Genomic DNA, 21,812 nt, shown 5'->3' on the forward strand with positions numbered 1-21,812 from the left:
TACCTGTAATCAAAAGGAATCTATTTTATTTTATCAATAAAGACCAATATAATATTTCTTTTTGATTACAATGCCAAGTTAACATTATTCTGCTATTTGTAAAGCTCAGGTACTGACAGGAATAAGGAAAACAACTTAATTAATAATGCCATTTAAATGGAATTTTTATTACAATACTCAACATAGGTATTGTAATTAACAGGCATGAGGGAGAGTATGGTTTAGTTGCCAATAATCACTTTTACTTTCATTATGTGTTTATAGAAACTGTTTTTCTCTTTGACATGCATTTAATTTTGAGTATTGTAATGTTATTGTCACTGAGAGTTTCATCAAGAACTTTTGGTTTTCTGCATTCTCTTCCCATTTCTGTCTATGTTGCTTGGTTGTGCTGGGATGTTTACTGTGCCTAGAGCTCAACTGAGGTGTGTGGGTTGGAAATATGTTCCCCGTCTGCAGATGTGTGGCAGATTTTTACAGCTAGCCAGGTTTATGTTCTCATCCCATGTCTTTTTCCAACACATTAGAGACATGAGGTAAACTAATACATTTATATATCTGATTCTTAAAAAAAAGAAAAAACAAAACAAATATTTTGTCATTCCTTTTGGCCTGTTGCCATCATTTGAAGAAAGTGCTGAGATTTTACAGTTTACAAAATCTACATATCACAGTATATTCGAACTATACCATGCAAGGGAAAACTACAACAAGGAGACTTGACTTATGTAAACCTTTTTGAGAAAGCATGCCAGTTATCTAAGCACAGCTACTTAGCCTTGTCTGATTGCACCAAGCACTTTGCAGAACCACATTGATGTCTCACGTTCTTGTTCACTGTGTGCCTGTATCTGAAGTTGTGAAGGCAGCCAGTGTCTCCAGCACTGTAGAAAGTACATGACTCCTTGCAGAATGTAGACTACTTCTCATTTTACCAATCCATGGGGCTTTTAGGGAAGGCTCCACGTGTCTCTAGTGCATTTGGAGGCTGCAGCAGCGTTCCTTGCCATCCTTTTTTTTTTCCAAGTTAAAGCTTAGTAGGAGTTGGAAGTGACCTATTGTCGAAGTAAGAAGCTGTGGATTAGGTACAAAGTGGTGTCGTGCTTCTGTCCAGAATGGACATTTCCAGGTCTCGCATAGCTCTAAGTGTCATGGGCAGCCAGAAGCTGGCTGCTTCTGATGGCAATGCCATGTGTAGGGCTCTGCTTCCCCAGCACGTGTGGCTCTGCTCTGCACCTGTCAAAATCTGCTTGCTTGTTGTTTTAGACATCAGTGCCACATGTTGCTCTTTCCTGACAGAAGAGCAGATGTGTGGTCTAACAACGAGTCAGGACCAAAGGGTGTGTAGTCCCTTTATTTGGGCCTTCAATGTATGGTCGGATACACGGTGAATGTAAAACAACAAATGGACCTTAGAATAGTCCTTGAGGTCTGAAGTACCAATGTCTTACTTCTATTTCAATACTTCATAATCTTAAAATACAGAACTATAAAAGCTGGATAATTGATATATGGTAGCCATTGCCTTACTAATATCAGTTCCTCTCAGTCATTTCTGACATGTGCTTGGTAAATGGCAGTATTCAGATACACATCACTGTTCACTGTTTTTATGCTTCAACATGAGACTTAATATTACAGCTAGAACTTCCATGACTTTCTGCATTACAGAGACTTTCAGCTCTGTCTAACATGAGTTCACATTATTTTCCTTGGTATCTCATAGCTATGACTTTTAGATAGCTGTATGAGTTTCACATAACGTTTACAGCATTGATGATTAGCTCATTGGGCCTCCTTGGTGGGGAAATATATTATAAACAGTAACATAATTTCTTATGTTGACCACCTTATTGGACTGAAAGTGTTTTTTTGTACTATTGAAATAGTACAAAATCTAAACATATTGAACATCTATGTCTTGAAGCATAAACATTAAATATATTTGCAAGAATACCGTTGTGGATAATGCCTTTGGTTGATGTTTTTAAAGCAAAAATCTTGTAACTGTGCTTCAGATTAAGTGCAAAGCGTAATATTACTGTTTCAGGAGTTCACAGTATTAATTCTTGATTGGTGTTGTGGAAGTCACTTGCTATTATTGTTGCTGGCACTGAGAGTAAAGCGTTCATTGAGAAAGATAATCTTCACACAGAAGAATGTAGGAACATGTAATTGACAGTCAGGAGGTTAGAAAAGACTTGACAAGATTTCAAGGGATTTAAAAAGTTAATCTGTCAAGGAGCATACCCACCTCTGCTCCAAAGAAGACTTATATTCTAAGTAAGTATTATCACAAGGTTTTTGGCAATAGTCCTGTCACCCTTCCACTCTTGTCTGCTGGAGCAAATTGAAACTCATTAATTTTGTCAATATAACAGGTGTAGTAATAAACTGCAAGATGACATGAGGATGTCATTGTCCATAGGTCCCACATTTCAATTCTGCCATCATATTGTGATGCAGTATGATGTGTTTTTTTCAAAATCTGGATGCTGTTTTCAGGAATACTGAAATCTCTTGCAAGCGGGTTATGTACAGATGTGTGTCCTTCTGCACTCATCCTATAGTCTTCTCACAGACTCCCAAATAGTAGCAATTTTTCAGTCTAATGAGAAATTCAGGTAAAAAGCACCATTTTTTGATAAATAGCAAGCGTAGAGTAGTTTAGAGATGTTGTTTCTATTTTATCTGTCCAGGTAAACATGTACTATATTTTAGTAGTATGTAAACATATGTAACACTTTAAGTGTATACTTATGTTTAAGAGGTTTTGCAAAGCAGAGATTAAATTATTTGGGTGATTACTCAAGTTGTTGTGGACATAGGATTAGTCTTCTCTTCTTTGCTGGTAGTTTCAATTCATTTCTAACTCATGCCTGTGAAGAAAGAAGCCAGCTCTTAGAGATGTGCTGTCTGCTGTGATATTTGAATTATAATACATGTGTTAAAGCTGGTATCTTTGTGTATCAATTACATCTTTTATAAATTGCATCTTTTCTGTAAATTGAAATCTTTTCTTGGATCTTTTTTTGTGAAGAAAACTGCTTGGTCTCTTTTTGAATGCTTAAAAAAATTCATGCTGTTAAAAATTTCTGATTTAAGTGAGATTTTGGTAAACCTCTCCATACACAAGGACTCTAGAATGAAAAGGTCTAGTACATGTGTCCAACCCTGCTTTAAGCAATAGCATTACACTTATGACTGAGATCAGAAGAACATGGTTTTTATATGGGTGTAATTACCCCACTGCAGAAATTAATTATGGATGAAAGTTAGATGTCCTCTGAAGTAGACAAGAATCTTTAGATATGAGATACTTCATTTTCAAATTGATGCCATTTCAGATAACTTCATTCACAAAAAAAACCCCAGACCCACTGTCTCTTAGGAATTGTCACCTATGACAGCATTGGTAGTTCCGCAATCCAGGAAGAAGTGGGCTGCAACTCTTTGGATGGTGTGGATATTTGCATTTGAAATGCTTAATTTTCCTCAATAATAAAACCAGTCAAACAAAACCAGAATGGTTTTGACAATATTTGATGAAATAGGGTCACACAAATGCATGTCTTTTACTAACTCTGTAGAAACAGTAATATAGGAGGGGGTTAGGTGTCATAAATTAATATCAGCCACTTTAAAAATTAGCTAGCTATAGAAACCTTTAAGTATAGAAATAGGTATGTTTCCTCTGTTTTTTTTAATTTAATAATACTTTTAAGTTACCCTTACTATGGTACAGGAACAGTAGTGTTTTTATTTCAATAATAATTGTTGAAAATTAAAACAATACCCAGCTGCATAGAGTTAACCTGTTGCTAACCACTGATTTTATGGGTTCACAAGGTGTTACACAATAACTGGGGACAATAAATTTATCTTCACTTTTGAAAGTGTCATCTGTTGTTTAGCCTTCTCTTTCATCTTTGAAATGGCAAGTCTCAAACCGCTTTTTACTGAGGTATTTTTGCTGGACAGTGGGTCCTCATTTGAGTCACTCCACATCTCTCTTATTTCAATTCAGCTATAGCCAAAAGTAGAGGATAACTTTAAAACACATCCTTATTACTGATCCAGTGTATTTTCACACAGTAAAAGGAGTAGTTGGTTTTCTTCATGAATTTTATAGGTGACTTTAGAGCTAAGATTGGCTATTCTTAATATCACTTGTAAGATTTTACAGTTCAGTGTTGTAGCTGATTTAACTTTAAAGGGGGAAAAAAATTAATGTGAAACTCTAATCCTAACTTGTTTTTCCCAAGGCTTACATAACTGTTACAAAATACAGAGTTGCTTACAAACTGGCTTGCAAGTGATCACTGACTTTACAAACAATTAACAGTAAGGTTGTCTTTATGTCATAGTTTCCTTTCATAAATCATATATGGTAAATTATTTTTTCTGTTTGCTTTTTATTGATAGTATTTCTCATGTACCTACTGTATAACTTTGCTCACAGGAGTAGTTTCATAAAAACCACATTTCACTTTAGTGGAGAAATATAGCGTGTTATTCCAATGCACATAAAACATATTAGTGACAATATAATAAAGGATGCTCCATCTAGGAGCCAGTCCCTAGGGTGGTGGAGAGGTTTCAGTAAGAGCATGACTGCTGTCACTGAGCTTGGGGTTTTGAACCAAGGATTTACACAAGATATTTGCTTATGCAGGTACCTAATGGCTTACAAGTTTACACTGGAGGTGTTGGGGTAAGGTAGAGTTGTGTAAAAAGGCCTCTTTGATGGTGAACTCAGCATGCCCATTCTTTAAGTGAGATCTTTAAGTGTCCAAATTTAAGTGAAAATTCTGTGGGTTTGCAAGTTGACCTGCATGGAATGGTTGGTTTATGCAGATATATATATATTTGCGCAGTTCAGGTAGGTGAGTGGTAATTGTCATGGATAGGTCTAAATCACCATGAAGAAGTTTTGTAAAGAGGTTGTAGGCTATTTTCTTTTGGCATCAGTCATGTACCTTTGATCTACAAGTGGACTGCTGTAATTGTGAGATCATGAAGCCTAAAAAACAGCAAAGGATTAGGAAACCTATATATTGACTTGCACGTTCAATCAACTTGCATATGATCTCAGCAGGAAATTCAAAACAAAAGCTAATTTATGGAAAAATATGGAGTTCTAATCACAGTTTAGCTCCGTGGGGTTCCAAATAACACACTACAATCTCTACATGCAGATGCTTTCATCTTACATTTCAGATTTGGTGACATTCCAAAAGTTCTTATCAAACCTTATTATCATCTTCTATTAAAGCTTATTACATTTCTCCTTATTGCATGTTTACGGTAATATTCTGTCATTCTTAATATGGAATAAAAAAGCTTTGATCTTTTTTAGCCAGTCATGAGATGGAAATATGCAACACAAGTGTTTCGCTATATACTATAAAATCCCAGCTCAGTGCGTCCTTTGAACATTGCATTAATTGGCTCCTGTTTTCTTTCTCCTTTGGTTCATAAATCTTTTCATCAGACTGCACTTCTCTGTGCCATCAACATGCAAATAGGTTATGCATGATCATATAGTGCCACTTAATTATTATTATATCCCTAAGAGATTTGTGAGGTTTTTTGTTGGGTTTGGGGTGTTTGGTTCTTTTGTAATAAATAAGGTTTTTGAACTGTAAAAATGGTTGGATGATTCATCAATGCTCTTGCCTAAGAAAGGTGTTTCCAGCAAATTTCGAGACATGACACTGTCGTTGTGTTTCTTAACACTCTTGTGTTATGAAGGCTGTGATCTAAAGGATGAAGCAAGACTTCTTGTTGGAGTCTTGTGGGAAAAAACTAAAATAGATAAGGACAAACCTGAGCCTCAGCTGTTTTCCAGAAAGTAAGTTTAAGGATGGAAAAGAAGGAGTCAAAGATTGAGAAGGAGTAAGGTAAGAAAATGCCTGAAGGAATACAGAAAAGTTATTAGCCTGCAGTCTTACCCCAGTCTTGAGAAGTGTAAATCAGGGGCATTTTTTTCTCCCCCACAATACTTGAAAACAAAATCATTTATTATGACTTTATTAGATAGAAACCCAACATTTACAGAATGTTTTCATGCTTTTGTGTGAACTAAAAGAGACAGAACAGCCCTTGTCTCAAAAGAGTCAGCAATCTAATTTGCACTTCCCCATCATCTCTTCACCTGTAATGATTTTTCACCATCTTGTTAGTCTGTAAACAACATTAGCTGAAAAAAAATAAGCTATATTCAGGAGAAAGCCCAGGATAATACTAAAGACTATTTAGGTAACACTGAAGACTATTACAAAATGGGGTAGATTGGCTGTTCATCAGAATAAATGGACAAATCTGAAACAAGACATAACAGATACATCTTACTTAAATAAGAGGCTACTGAATAATGATCTTTGTTTCTGTTTTAAGAAATCTGGATTCTCCCTTAAGCTTTGAATGTGCTTCACATAATGTAGTTGACAGAATTAGACCGTTGTTACATAACAAGCCACCAGGCTTGACAACTGAAATGAGACATATAGCTGTACAAGTTTTCAGAGGAATAAATGTTCCATTTTTGGGTGAATGTAGTAAAAATATTTACTCCAAGACCACCACACATTTCTTAACAGTTCAAATGCAACAATACTTTAAAATGGCATGTACTCATCTTTGATTAGCGGTCAAAGAGAGTAAGTTTATCCATAGTAGGTAGTTGATATATCTTTTTCTAGGCAAATTTTTGTGATGTATTTTGCAAATTCTTTGTTAAAAGGTTTCAAGAGAAAATGAGAAGTAGACTAGAAAGGTTGGATTTTTTTTGCAGATGAAATAGTAAAATCAATAGACCCATTCAACTGTTCAGGATAAAAGGGAAAAGACCACACTTTTTCAGTTACTGTATTGATCTTGATAGGTATTGCTAAGTTTTTCATATAATGCTATACTAAAATGTTTTACATTCAGAGTATATGTTCAGCAACTTTTATATGATGCTGCTGATGACTGATTTTTTGAAGATGCTCAAAAGCATGTACTTGAAAGTTATTTTAAATTTAAAAATAACAGGCTTTTCATTGATTTGAGAAAAACAGTAATAAATAAAGAACCTGTCTTTGTAACTTTTAATTCACTTTATTTAAAATTTTAATTAACTATTTTTAATTCACTGTTTGATCTGCAGCAACATCCAAGGTATCCTATTATCTGAGAAAAAAGCAAATGAATGCAAATCACTGACAGTTCATTTGCACGTCTTGTGGTCCACTTCAGGTCCTTCAGAATAAAATAGGTTTAGATTCTAATTATGGCTTCAAGAAAAATATATGGAAGATAATTTTAAAAACCACTTCAGTGTTCAAATATTTCATTTTAAAATGTATTGCCAGCAGGGAGATGAACTAGAAGATAATCCTTCAACAAGATTGAGCAATAATTGCAATTTGCTTAGTTTAAATTATAATCTTTTTGCCTTGCTTTAAATATAAGTTATATTCACTTTGCCTTGTATGCAAGTGTGCATATATATTATTCTATTAATTCTAGGGAAGCAATTTTATAAATTATGGTTTGAAATCACCAGCACCCAGAAGTATGTAGCAGTGGCAGTCCTGGAAGATGAGTTCAATATCTTACCAAGGAGCTCATCTTCAAGCACAGCTTCATTAATAATAAGACTTGATTACCATACCTCGTAGAACACATGGGAGAAGGGGAGGAGGATCGCCAACATCATTCAGTTCCTCTTGCCAACTTTCCCCACTGCATTGAGTTCTTTATGTTTGTAGAACATACACCATAGGCATTATCTTCAGAGGTCTTGGGGAGATGCTTGCTGTTAGGGATAGCCAGTATTGGGTTTTTTCTGCTTTCTAGTGTTAATTTTTCATCTGTTGTTATTCTAAGAAAAGCAACACTGGAAGCACGTTTCCCAATTCAGGCAACTCTGTTTCTTCTTCTTTCTACTTAAAAGAATCCTCCCACATGTGAACTCTTCTTCCCCTGAAACACCCTGTGTCACCTTTAGAATTCTTTCCTTAAAAAGCAAGTTTACCAGATGCAGAATGGAAGCTGTTGAATTGCTGGCACTTGTGACTGGTACTTCAGAGGGCTACCCCCTCCACTTACTGTGGGACTACTTCTGTGAATAAAGCCTCTGCTTGTATGTGTATGGTTTTGTTTGTGCATCCTTATCATCTGCATCTGTTAAGCTTTCGCCTGCACAGCTCACAGTGTGTTTGCTGTGCCCTTTGTTTTTCATGTGAACCTATTTGTCATTTATAGTACTTTAGAAAAAAATGGGGCTGATCCTGGTGAGTTACAGTAGAAACATCCTTGAATTTTGACCAGAACAATGTTTCTCTGGCTTTTGCTTTATATTGCTACCCTTTTATACAAAGAAAAAATATTCTTCCTTTCTGATAGCAATCATAAACCCCATCATAGTGTGTGTATTCACATCTGAGTCCAAACTTTGTTTTCCGTTCAGAGCTACATCCTGGATACTGGATCATTCTAACACCTGTCTATTTTCTTTATTAACTATCTGTCTGTATCCTCTTATCACTGTTAACCAAGCGTACAAGAAGGGGGAAAAAAATTCAGACAAGTCCAGTTCTTGCTAAACAGAGAAACAGCTACATAAATTGGTTTTCTGTTACAATTCTTTTTTATGCCTATCATAACTTTGGCAGAAGAGAACTTTGAGATAGTGAGCAAGGCAACAAAGGGAAGGCACTCCCCAGTCAAATGCAGCAGGTAGTTGTCAGCTCTCACAGTTCCAGTTCTGCCACATAGTTACATAAATTATCCATTTCTCTTACTATCTACTAATAGAGACTGATTTCATTTTGGATGCTAAAGAAATGGAGAGGGGTTTGAAGTGATAATACAGTGTGTTTGCTCAAGAACAAGTTCCTAGTAAAGGGAATGCATAATGCACAGAAATACTAGCTTGAGAAAGGAGCATGCACAATAAATGGGATGGCAATGATGAAAGAATGAAAAAGCCTGATAGCCTGCAACTTCTTCCTGAAGCAGATTATTACAAAATGTTTTACACAGTGTAAACTGGTCATATTTTTTTCAAGTGTTTGCTGTGAAATGTATTCTTAGTTGCTATTTTAATTATTGAGTGGACACGAAGGTTTTGTAGACTGGTTACAAACCAAAATAACTAGACCTCAATTACACAGTGAAAGACAAGATCAACCAAGCTTGAAAAAGCAGTTTAACATGGTTCAGAAACCCTTCAGTGAACTCTGTGGTGACAGGTGGTAAGATTGCCCAATAGCCTGCAACAAATGATAGCATGTTTATGTTAGCATCAGGGCTATTGTAGGTATAAATGTGCTCCTTTAATCTGAGCTCTGAATTTTTGAATATCACAGTCCATTTGGCATGGAAGTGGTGGGGGACTGCAGGGGGCAAAAGCCCAGCTATTAATTTGTTACTGCTTTTATGTTTAAAATCTGTTCTGGTCAATTTAGCCATATCCACCAGCACCTCCCAGACACAGACACCGGTGCTGTGTTCATGCCAAGAGCAGCCCAGATCCTAGGGAGCTTCCCTGTCTCTGATACCTCTTCTTCTCACTCTGTTAGAGAGAATGGACTCCTCACCATTTAAACTGTCACCACATTCTAAAGGCTGGTCAGGCAGATAATTTGTCCAGTAGCAGTACAAGTACCACCTTAAACAACTCAGTCCCAAATGCTGTTATAGCTTCAGCAAATGAAGATCTCTTGGTACATAGAGATTACTTTGCAGAATAGATACAGGGACTGAAACAGCAGACTAGGAAGAAGATCCTAGAATCATAGAACAGTTAAAGATGGAAAAGACCTTTAAGATCAAATCCAGCTATCAACCCAGCACCACCACCATGTTTACAATTAAACAGTGTCCTCAAGAGTCATGTCCAAAAGTTTATTGAACACTTTTGGGGATGGTGACTCCACTACTCTGGACAACTTGTTCCAATGCTTTACAACGCTTGCCATGAAAAAATTTTTCCTAATACCTAATCTAAACCTCTCCTGACATAATTTGAGGCCATTTGCTCTCAGCCTGTTAATTGTTACCTGGGAGATGAAACTGATACCCACCTCACTACAACCTGTTTTCAGGTAGTTGTAGAGAGCAAGAACGTTTCCCCTCAGCCATGACTGACCACCAGCTCGATGTTATTCCATTCACCACCATTCTCTGGGCCTGGCCATCCAGTCAGTTTTTAACCCAGCAAAGAGTACCCCCGCCCATACCTTGGGAAAGCCAGTTTCTCCAGGAGAATGCTGTGGAAAATGGTGACAAAGGCTTTACTAAAGTCGCAGTAGATAACATCCACAGCCTTTTCCTCATCCACTAAGCGGGTCACTTTGTCCTAGAAGGAGATTGGGTTGGTCAAGCAGGACCTGCCTTTCCTAAACCCATGCTGTCAGGGCCTGATCCCCTGGTTGTCCTGTACATGTTCCATGATGGTACTCAAGATGATCTACTCCATGACCTTCCCAGCACTGAGGTCAGACTGACAGGCCTGTAGTTCCCTGGGTCCTGTTTTTGACCCCTCTTGTAGACGGGCATCACATTTGCTAGCTTCCAGTCACCTGGGACCTCTCTGATTTACCAGGACTGATGGTAAATTATTAAAGGTGGCTTGGAGAGCTCCTCTGTCATCTCCCTCAGTCCTCTTCCCATTGAGCCCTATGGACTTGGTGTGTGTCTAAGTTGCATAGCAGGTGACTGACCATTTCCCCTTGGATTCTGGGAGCTTCATTCTGCTCTGTTTCTCTGTCTTCCAGCTCTGGGGGCTGGATACCTTGATGACAGCTGGACTTGTTATTAATGACTGAGAAAAGAAGGCATTAATCACCTCAGCCTTTTCCTCATCTTTTGTCACTATGTTTATCCAACAAAGGATGGAGGTTCTCCTTGGCCCTCCTTTTCTTTGCTGAGTGTATGTAAAAACAGTTTTTGTCGTCTTTTACAGCAGTGCCAGATTAAGTTCTAGATGGGATTTGGCTCTTATAATTTTCTCCCTGCACGGTGTCAGAACATCCTTGTAGTCTTCCTGAGATGCTGGCACTTTTTTCCAGAGACGATAAACCCTCTTTTTCACACTGAGTTCCATCTAAAGTTCTCTGTTCATACAGGCCTTCCTCTTCCCCACCAGCTCATGTTTTGGCACAGGGGAACAGCCTGCTCCTGCACCTTGAAGATTTTCTTCTTTAAAGCACATTCAGCCTTCCTGGACTCCTTTGCCCCAGATGTCATCATCTGTTCTTCTGTTCATCTGTTCCACAATGGGAACAATCATCCCAGTCTTGATACAAGTAAAAGGAGCTTTTGTTAGGGTTTGTGGGCACATTTGGAATTGTGATAACCTGTCTTTTCTCTCATCCCCTGAGAATTCATCCATGCTTGCACCTGTGGGTTATTTGGATTGAGTAGTTGTGATCCATGACCACAGCCATCACAATCTGCATGCCTTCTGGTTAGAGGCATCTGGCATTCTCAGACAAGTCCTCGCTGGCAGCAAAGTTATACCAGTATTGAAAGTCATTCCAGTGTTGGCAGCTTCATAGATTTGGCAGACTGAGAATTAGTAACTCTAGGAAGGGTCTCTTGACTTCATTGTCATTCTCTGACATCAAATAAATGCAAGTTCAGTGGGAATAAACCAGACTTGACAGGCAATATTTAATCCAAAAATCAAGAAACTGTCTTACATTAGATTTGGGATTAAAATAGCATCAGGAAATAGAGAAATGTATTTTGCTTCATGTGCTTTTGCTTTAATTTTGCTTCATATATCAAATTCATTATAGAAAGGAATAAACCTACTATTTCTCTGAACACAATAGAAACAGAGGAGGGGATTGAACTCTTACATCCCCATCCCAAAGGTGGAAGAAAGCCTTCATCCTTTTCTAGATCAGAGGAAATCAAACAAACATACACCACTGCAGTCTGCCTGCATCAGTCTCCCTTTGGAAATTCAGAACTAGTTCATACCATTTGACTTGAAAGTCTCAGACACCCTGCTGCGATACCAGTACCAAGTGCTGCTTATCAGATTCATGGTGACATCAAGAATTTTTATCAGGGGCCTTGCTGTCCTTATAAAACTGATAAGGACTTAAAGTTTGCTTTTATATTGATGACTGGCTAAGAAGAGACCAATTCTGATTGACAAAATAGTGCCTGAATTTGTCTTAATCAGTCAATTTACCCGTGTTCTTAAAGTTCCCCATGTCTAAAGAAATTCTGTGTTGTATTTTGATACTTTATCAACAAGCCTGTTTCTTTCATGTTTTTCTCATATATTTGTACTGAAAGGAGAATTCTCTAAATGCCATAACCCTATCTCACTGAGATTAAATAGTTGAATTATTTAGTGTAGTAGTACACACTGTAAGTTTTAGGATGTCATTCTAGCAATATTTTTTGTCTGCTTAGAAAACATTCCTCTATTCACAATCTGTGAAACAGCTACATATATCCATCTGTTCATTTTTATTAAACATTGTTTATTGAACTTTTTGCTAGTTCATTGTCGAAGTTGAGAGAGGAATAGTATTTTTGAGGGACACAGCTAATACTATGTTTGACAGTAAACTACAGAAAGACTCACATCAGTAAAAACACAAAGAAAAGGTAATTGTCACTTACCTTGTAGTAGCTATGGTTCTGTGAGATATAATCAATATAGATCCCACAGTCCTTGCCTTTGAAGACTTCGAATTCCAGCTGTTTTGAATTATGAGGGAATGGCTGAAAGGTCATTTCGGAGCTTCCCCTTCTGATCTTCCAGTGGACCGTGAAGAGGCACAGGGCATGTACATAGTACCAGCAGATGTTAATGACATTCTAAGCTCATGTGTTCGGAAGGGATGCACTTCTAAAGTTACAAAATTAATGTCACTTTCTTTTTCTTCCTTCTGAAGAATTAATAAAAAGAGTTAGAAGACAACATAATTAAGAGAGGTGATTTAGACCTCCAGACTGAAAATAAGAAATGTACTGGGTTTAAATCATGAAATACTTAGCTATTTGTGGACTTTAATTGCTGCAAGGAAAACGAACTAGCGTAACAGATAGTAGAGTTTGACCCTAGAGATTTTGTTGAAATATATTAAAACAAATATAATCATTAAATTATTCTTAAATAAAGATTAGATGATTCATAAATAAAGATTTCAGCTGAGGTAGGGTCAAAATAAAAATGGCTAATTCTAGTGATGTGCCAGAAATGGTGACAGTCAGATTTATGTCTTAAAAAAAGATGAGAGGGAAAAAAAAAGAAGTTTTTAGGGTCAGGGAACATTCTACATTATCAGGCTTTGACAGGCAATTTAAGGTCTGAGAAGGAAGAGTAATAGTAGAGTCAGAGTCTCAGAACAAAGAGAATATGTCATCTGTAGTGCGGATTTCAGTCTCTGAAGTATTCAGTAATAGGTCTTTAGTTGCATTCTGGTTTTTTGTTTTGTTCAAGGTAAGGGGGAGGGTTTAAGGCAAAGACCCAGCAGACAGGATCTTAATTCTGCAGTTTTTGCTGTCTGCCTGATGAAACTTCCACTAATGCCTGTTCATCTTAAGTAAGAGTTGCCATGGTCAATACAGAGAGATCAGAAGATCAGAGATGAAACCAAAAGGGAAGAAGAATCTTTTGTCATTTGGATAGAAGAAATTAATAACATTTACTGTAGCAGTGATCTGCTTCAGAGACAGAAGGAGAAGAAGCAACGAAGTACAGTGAATTATCTTCCTTATATTTTGCACTAATAGTTAAAATACATGATTAGAGATTTTTTTCCAGTGTATTTTTATTCCCTGTTAGCACTGAAAGAACTGCTGTAATGGAATGAGCAAACTCGTTATACCAAATGCAAAATAATTACAACAAAATATATTTTGGTGGTATTATAGAGACATTGGAAGAGAATTAAATAATCCACAGATAGCAGAAAATTGCATATGTTATGTGTATCACAATATAGCATTCAAGTGATTTGTTTTTTCATATTTTTGCTCTAAAAGTTTAGATGTGGGGTTCATTCCTTAATCCCTGCTGATATCAAGGTCCCTAAAATTCCCCCTAACACCATGGCAAGTTGACTCTGTCTTTCCTAATTAACTTAGCTAAACTTTTTAACATGATCTCACCTTTTCTAATAAATGTGGTTGTGTGGTATTAAGTAGTTCAGGAACTTAGCTTATCATTATCAGAGCAAAGTGCCCCAGTGTCTGGCTCTGCTCATGGTCTTGGCCTTGTTCTGTAGACTAATGTGAGGAATGGGCATGTAACTGGAGGTTGTGCAGGGTGTTGTTGACAGCATGAAGTGTTCATGTTTAGGTAAGCCCTTCAACACCCACAGCACCTTCCTTCCTTTTTTCCTGCATTTCTTCTTTTTCCTTTCTAGCTAACCAGGACGGTTCTGTCTGCTGGGGAAATAATTTATTTTAGTAGGTCATTTAGGAGCTCATTTAAATGATTTGTCTCTTCAGAATGATCAAAAATGAAAAAAGAGAAAAGAACATAATTACTGCCTATCCTTTTGAACATTGATTTGGGACCGGTAAAAGGCTCAAAATGAGGCTGGTGAGCTTTCTGTCAACTGCGTTCACCGAAAGCACTGTATCATTAAAGGACAGTGGTAGTAATTGCTTAGTGCCACTGCTAAGTTGAACTATTAGTCTGCAAATGCTTGTTCATGTAATTTAATTTTTTAATGTATGAGTTGATATTCCAGTGCAAAGCATGAAAAGTCATTATTTGTGCTATTTGTCATCATGGTTAAAAGTATCAAATAACCTGTATCCTCTACCACCAGCAATGCATCTATTTGGCCTCAACTGGCAGTTGCAGCAAACTGAAAATGATACATTTGAGAATGGAAAAGTGAATCCTGATACTGTGCCAACACATCCTGTAACAGTACCTGCTGGAGAAAATGGTAAGTGAAACAGGCACCAATCTTTTTCCTTCTTTCGGAATATTTCCTTCCTTTATGTCTTACTTATTTCACCAGACTTTAACAATTTGCCTCCAAAACTCTGTATATTTCATTTGTAAGTAATAGTAATTTTAAATCAATAAACAGGAGCGCAAGTTTCTCCTACCTAGCACGTGAAGGGGGTCATGGATCCTGAGCAATAATGTTGATCTTACTAGGAAAGCTAGCTGTCAACCAAAATTTCTCACAGGAATTTACATGTCATATTTGATGAGGATAGAAAAGCTCTCATCATATCCAGAGAAGCAGAACTTCTGCTTACTCTAAAATATTTGATAACACAGTGGTTGTTGTGGGGTCCTCAGAGATAGCGGCATGATGCTGAGCCTGGCTTGGACCATCCTGCCTTAGAGGCCAGCAGGACTGGGGTCTTGTGTTGTAGAAAGGGCCACAACAAAGCCAGGGAGCTCAAGGTGACAGGTCACACTGTTTCATAAGGGGGACCTGATACCAAGATTCAATCTTTGGGAGTTCCAACAAGCTCGGTATAGTTTTCAGGCAAAACAGTATGTTTGTGTGTGTTACCCCCATGCCCTGTCATAATCTCTTTTTCTGAAGAGTTTACTCCAGAAAAGGCACTTCAGGAAGATTTTGCATATTTTCAAAGCTTCTCTCTTAGCTGTGTTTAGAAGGCAACTCATGATCAAGGAGCTACATATGGCATGATGTCCTCACTATGGAATAGCTTGGATTTTTCTCTACGGAAGATGATGTTTTCTTCTCTTTTTTTTTTTTTTTTTTAATTTCTCTCTGAAATTTAATAGGTCAGGTATAATATGTTCATTTGTTTTCTCAAAGTCTCTAGCATGTAATGTTGAGTCTGAATCATCCAACCAATTTATAAAGTAAGAAAAAAAACTTTCTTAATTTTGTTGTAGGAGCTTTTAAAATACAAACCACATAAAGGGATTATTTTTTATCGACCTTTTTCCATGTTGCCCTTTAAGATTCTCAAAACATTTAAGAGCTTGTGCACTTCTGGCTAACAGAGGCTTCAAAATCAATAGGTTTTGAATGGAAAACTTGATTTAAATGGTTGATGAATGCAGTGTTTGCTTCATTACACAAAAATCCATTTTCCCATTCACAAGGTACAGCTGACCTTACCACTGAGAAGGAGGAAGCCTCTGCCTGCAGTTGACATCTTGAAAATATTTCAAGTTATCACAGCTCCAAGTTATAGAAAAGATACTGCTCAGTTCACTCTTTTTTTCATCTTCGTGAGCCTATGAAACTTCTCCAGCAGGACTTTTTCTTCTTTTGTTTCTTTATCCTGCTATTTTTTCTTGAAGTTAGATAGTCCTTATCTCTTTCTGTGTTCTTGTTTTGAATGAATAGCAAAAAGCTACTTAATGGTTAATGAATACTGATGCTGCAGTGACAGCTCATCATCCTGTTGTCTTCTGCCCTCCATAGCCAGTATATATAATAAAATATATTGATTTTTTTAAATATTTTATAAATACTAATTGTTCTTTTTCCCTTGATAATTTTTAAATTTTTTTGTGAACTAAAACCAGTTATACACTGCCTCCAAAATAAAAGGAAATAATAAGTATATCAAATCCCATTTTTCCTTCCTTATGTCCCTAAATACTTTGCAAGAGAACAGGGTTAGTTCTATCCACTGTTAAAATGCTGTCCTCTGCAGAATATGTTAAGTGGTCATTTATCAGCATACATCAATACTAAACAACAGATAGACCAGAGAATACACATTTTAAACCACAAAAGAAGGACTGGTTAGGCAGACAGGAAAGTGTGATGACTAGATGTGAAATTTAAGGAGCAGGGGCCCCATGCTATCATACCAGTTACTGAAAACTGTAAGGACAAATCAGTGAAGCCTTGATTTGAATACTTTGACAGCTGAACAACTTCTGGTACCACCCCTTTTTAGTGCCCTGGTAATATCCTGATATTCTGATTTAGACTTGAGAAATTCCAACCACCCTCACAGTAAATGTGAATGAACATGATATTTCATGTTTTGAATTAAAGCTGTGCGTAAGAACTCTTACTGTTTAGACAGTGAAAATATGATGATGACACTGCAAGGATCTTTCTTATGCTCACTGAGATACAACAGGGAACAAAGAATAATTAGTGCCCTAACCCTGAGAGTGCAAACAGACAGCGACTATTTTGAGAGAGGTGGTGGGGTGCTAAAGGGGCATGTGGCTACAGGGTAAAACTACCTCTTTTTTGGTGAAGAAAATGGGAGTCCTTAGGAATATTGTCTGCTAAGTTTTGAACCCCAATAATCGGCATTCCTGGCAAGTTGGTCAAAACGTTTGATAAACTCCAACTGCCTAAGCTCTCCAGTTCATGTTTTCAGTAGTACAAGTCAGTTGTTTTTCATGTGAAATGTAGAAATAGGGGAAGCAGCAGATCAATACTGCAAACAAGTGTTTATTGTTTAGTGATTACGAGTCATCAGTGTGTGAATTTATACAATACAATATGCTTAAATTTGAAGGAAGAGGGTAAAAAACAAATGCTTAAATAAACTGAAATAGTGAGTACAGATCCATCTTCTAGAATAACATATGAATATTATGAAAGGTTAAGTCCAAAGTTAGAAAAGCATCAGACTCATCCTTTAAAGTGTAAAAAAATGGTTTCTGCAAGGTCGGATATTTCACTGACTCTTCTCAGCAGAACTCTGATCAGTGTGACAATGCAGTGAGACATTTTCAGTGACTGCAATGCGTTGTGACACAGCTCTGATGATAATAATACAAGCCCCCACTTAAGGCCTCTCAGCAGTGCTTCTGTACCTGTTTAATTCAACAGCAGTTGCAGTTCATTTTGGATGCACAAAAAGTGGTGAGGATCAATCTGTGACCTCACCTGGCATTTCAGATTTTAATCTCTTTTTTTTACAGTCTAAATGTTTGCAAAAAGGTTGTGTCAGTTTGTTCCATCAAATGATGAATAATGTAGAATTTGAACATAGAAGACAGGGCAGTATTGTCAGTTCTTCAGAACACTTATGTGCAAACAAGTCAGCATCACATTCAGATGGATTTAGTTCAATTTTTGTAATAGGCTAGCTGCTGAAAAAAAATGTAAATTGGTAAAAACACAGCAAACTCTAAGACTATAACTGCAGTCCTATTTTTCTTTATATTTCTTCACTCAAGCCTCACCTTGATGTGCCAGCTGCTTAAATATGTCATTACTTACTCCAGAGTTGACATATATTGGTAAGCAAGTTCTTACACCCATCTTTGCGTCTTAGTCAGTATCTGACAGCATTGATTTCATCATGTTGAAGTAGGCTTTGACCCTGGCACAAACTTCCAAGACTGCCTATGTCCAACTCCACAGCTTGGAGTTAGTGCGTGAACATCAGACCTGACTTTTTGGCCTCAAAGAGTCTTGCTGCAAACTCCCCTAAACTATCCCACATTTTAAAGCTGGGTGGTGACGGTTTGTGCAAAACACTTATTAAGTGCGTCATTCATAGTAATTCTGTTTCCTACAAATCTGGCAAATAGAAGACACTTTAACAACTACCACCACAATTTTTTTTACTGTTTCTTGGACCTAGCTACTTGAACAAAAAGTTTGTTGGGGATATCTAAAGTTCATGACTCATTTTCCCTCTTCTTCAATGCCACAACCAGTAGTCCAGTTTTTCAGTGTTAGCATTTGACACCATGTGTCTTTTGCATGTTGGCATCTTCTTTGCTTGTTGTGGGCATTTTCAAGCCATCATCCCTGACCTCCTAAGCCTAACTGATAGTTGCACAAATGCTTTATAGAGAAAAATCATTAATGCATTCAGTGCTATGTTCTTACTCATAGTGATTGGACTGCAAGATAAATGCATATTCATAATATAAAAAGTAGTGAAAGTACCAGCCATTGACATGCTAGTATACAAATTGTTCAGGAAACAGTAAGGATATGGAGGTGGATAAGGAGATGATAACAAGCCTGAGACTAAGGCTAGGGAGTGCAGAGAATGTAGGCATTATGGCATAAGAACATAGGTGCAATGGAGCAAGAAACATTGCCTTTTGTGAGGGGGAGCACAAAACAAAAAATAGGGAAGTAGAGCTGTCAATTTTGTAGCGTTGTATAAATGCTCTGATATTTAATATGGTAAACATTGTATATTAGTTCTCTTGACTGCTTATGTTTATGTATCTATTATTCTTAAAATCTGTATGCTGCATTTCCCTTTATCTTAATTTTTTTTAGTGCGAGACTTTATTCTGGAAAACTCCTGTTAAAATGCCTGGGGAAAAAAAAAAAAAGAATAGTTTAATGTAGATCCTAAACTGTCCCCGTAATGCTCACCCTTAGGGATGCTACAGCATTTTTAATTGGTAGGTATTTGTGGTATCTTTGCCTGTTTATTCCAAATCAAAGAATTCCTGGGATCTTATATTGAGAGACATTGTCAGGTAACATTTTTTCTGAGGTGATTTGAAGGTTTGTATGAAGAATGATTGAAAGCCAGAAAGGAACACTAATTTTTTATCTCCTTATTATTCTAATCTGTCAGGAAAATTAGGGGGATTTGCACAAGAAAACAACACTATAGATTCTGGAGAACTTGATATAGGCCGAAGAGCAATACAAGAAGTTCCCCCTGGAATTTTTTGGAGATCACAACTCTTCATTGATCAGCCACAATTCCTAAAATTCAATATATCCCTTCAGAAAGATGCATTGATTGGAGTATATGGTCGAAAAGGCTTACCACCTTCACACACTCAGGTGAGAACTGCTTGCTTTAAAAATAGGACACATTATTGAAAACTGTGAGCTTTTATCTTTTATATATTTTTCCTCTCTCTCGATTACGTACTTTTCCATTTTCATGATTATATTTTTACTTTTTATACTTTATTGATCTCATGTGATGTCCAGAACATTTACAATACTCTAAGTGTTGGGATCCAAGATGGGGGTGGAGGGCATTCTTATTTATGAGCTGTTCTAATGCCTAATCAATAATGATGCTTCAGATACAGAGTCGTTTTATGCACAGTTTATGGGTACATTTTTCCTTCTGTAGTACATAGACATATCTTTAAAAACCTAAGCAAACTAATATAGCATCTATGGCCACACACGTGGTTGAGAGTGCTTGAGAAACAGCACATTAGTGAAATTTCCAAACAAGAAGACAAGCAAATACTACAGTATTTACAGCTTGGTGTCTCACTAAATAAATACATAAAAGACAAAATATGTAATATGTGTCTACAAAGATACAGTGAACTAGGGTTGTAAAAGTGACAGTCTTCACTAGGCATATGGTGTCTTGAAACTTTGTTCTTAAGTGCCCCAGAGGATTTATTCTGTTCCACCCCTCAGAGGTTTTTAATGGCACTTTTTATTGCATGTGGCCACACCTTTGCCTACTAACAAAGAAACACTCTTTATCCATAGTTAGAGAAAAGTTAAAGTGTAAAAGAATGAACAGTCTTCTGGATTGGCAGGAGAAAGGGAGAATCATTGCCTGAGATGGTACTTTAGAATCAATTCTATTCATATTTTATTTTAAAGATTTAAGACCCTCCAAGCTTAGATTTCTTTCAGTGCAATATTTATCCAAGTCCTGTCTCTGATCCGTTTTTCCACCTGAAAAGGTATTTCAGCTCATGCTCTTCTATTCCATTTGGAGCAACATCTTACTGATTTATATTTTAAGTGTATGGATTTGCCCTGGACACAAATCTAAGTATAGCAACCTAGTGGTATAATTGGATCAAAGCTTGACTGATTATGCCTGATACACAGTTGCAACAGCAGATCCATAACTGCAAAATTAATATATTTTAATGCAATCCCATATTTTTTTTAATTTTGGTTTTCATGCTACTGTGCTATTTAAATTTACTTTGTTTTTTTCTTCAAGCATATTTTTTAAAAGATGCAGAACATAGAAATATATGTAATTATTACACTTATTTAACAGTATCAAACCACAGAGGAAGGATCAGCAACGCAGCTAAAATCACAGAATGTTACATTAACTTTATTTTTTAGTTTAGTTTCCATTAAATTACAAACACTTCACTGAATGCAGAAAGTACAGTTACGTTTACTTAAAAATTTGATCCTCATAAAAATGATTAAGTGGATTTTCTTCAGACCTTCACGTATGAACACCTACCCTCAGGCAGACAACAAGCATAAGAAAGTCTAGTGTAAAGAAAATTGATTCAGAAAGTTATCAGCCATTGGAAATAGGGGTTTGGAATACAAATGCCATCTCAATGATAAAAATAATAACAGGAGTTAGGGGAATACATGTGTGGCAAGAATGAATAAAACTGAAGAAGCTGATCTGGATTGTGCATTTATATGAGAAGTCATGCAAGTAGGCAGGTCTATAAAAAAAAGATCCTTACTTGATTCCTTATGCTCTTAAAAGGGTGAAAATTAAATAGAAGTGTCCTTTATCCAAAAACACAGAAAGGGAGACTACTAAATCTGTTTACCATCACTTGTGTTACGCAGATTACTGGTTCTTATTAACGTTTAAGTATGATACAACAAAAAGAATCATAGGCAAATTCTGCTACTGTATTTTCTGTAGTTTCTGTGACATTTTGGATATATTGTTCTCAGGATATAGGTCAAGCTCTCTTGTCCTATTTTTGCCTGGTATATAATTACAGTATTTTTTACAAACCATTGACTGACACTTGATACATTGAAAAATTAGACATGCTTACTTATCAGTGCCCTAGTGAACTTACAGGGCTGCTGAAGATTCCCAAGGGTGCAAGTTTATCAGAATGTTTATATGACCTTGAACCCAGTGATGTCTACTTAAGTACCTGAGATAAAGCACGTATG

General features: G+C 36.7%; 1 protein-coding gene across 41 annotated transcripts in view; it reads left to right on the forward strand.

The window, feature by feature from the left end:
• Positions 1-21,812, forward strand: part of TENM3 (teneurin transmembrane protein 3) — a 1,314,794-nt gene that overhangs the window by 1,202,945 nt on the left and 90,037 nt on the right. For all 41 annotated transcript variants that reach the window (XM_064652558.1, XM_064652559.1, XM_064652557.1 and 38 more), the window contains 2 exons: positions 14,802-14,924; positions 19,504-19,718. In XM_064652558.1, coding sequence (XP_064508628.1) covers positions 14,802-14,924; positions 19,504-19,718 — 338 coding nt within the window. The remainder of the gene's footprint in view (positions 1-14,801; positions 14,925-19,503; positions 19,719-21,812) is intronic.

This window comes from Pseudopipra pipra, chromosome 4, assembly GCF_036250125.1.
Source record: "Pseudopipra pipra isolate bDixPip1 chromosome 4, bDixPip1.hap1, whole genome shotgun sequence".
Classification (NCBI taxonomy): Eukaryota; Metazoa; Chordata; class Aves; order Passeriformes; family Pipridae; genus Pseudopipra; species Pseudopipra pipra.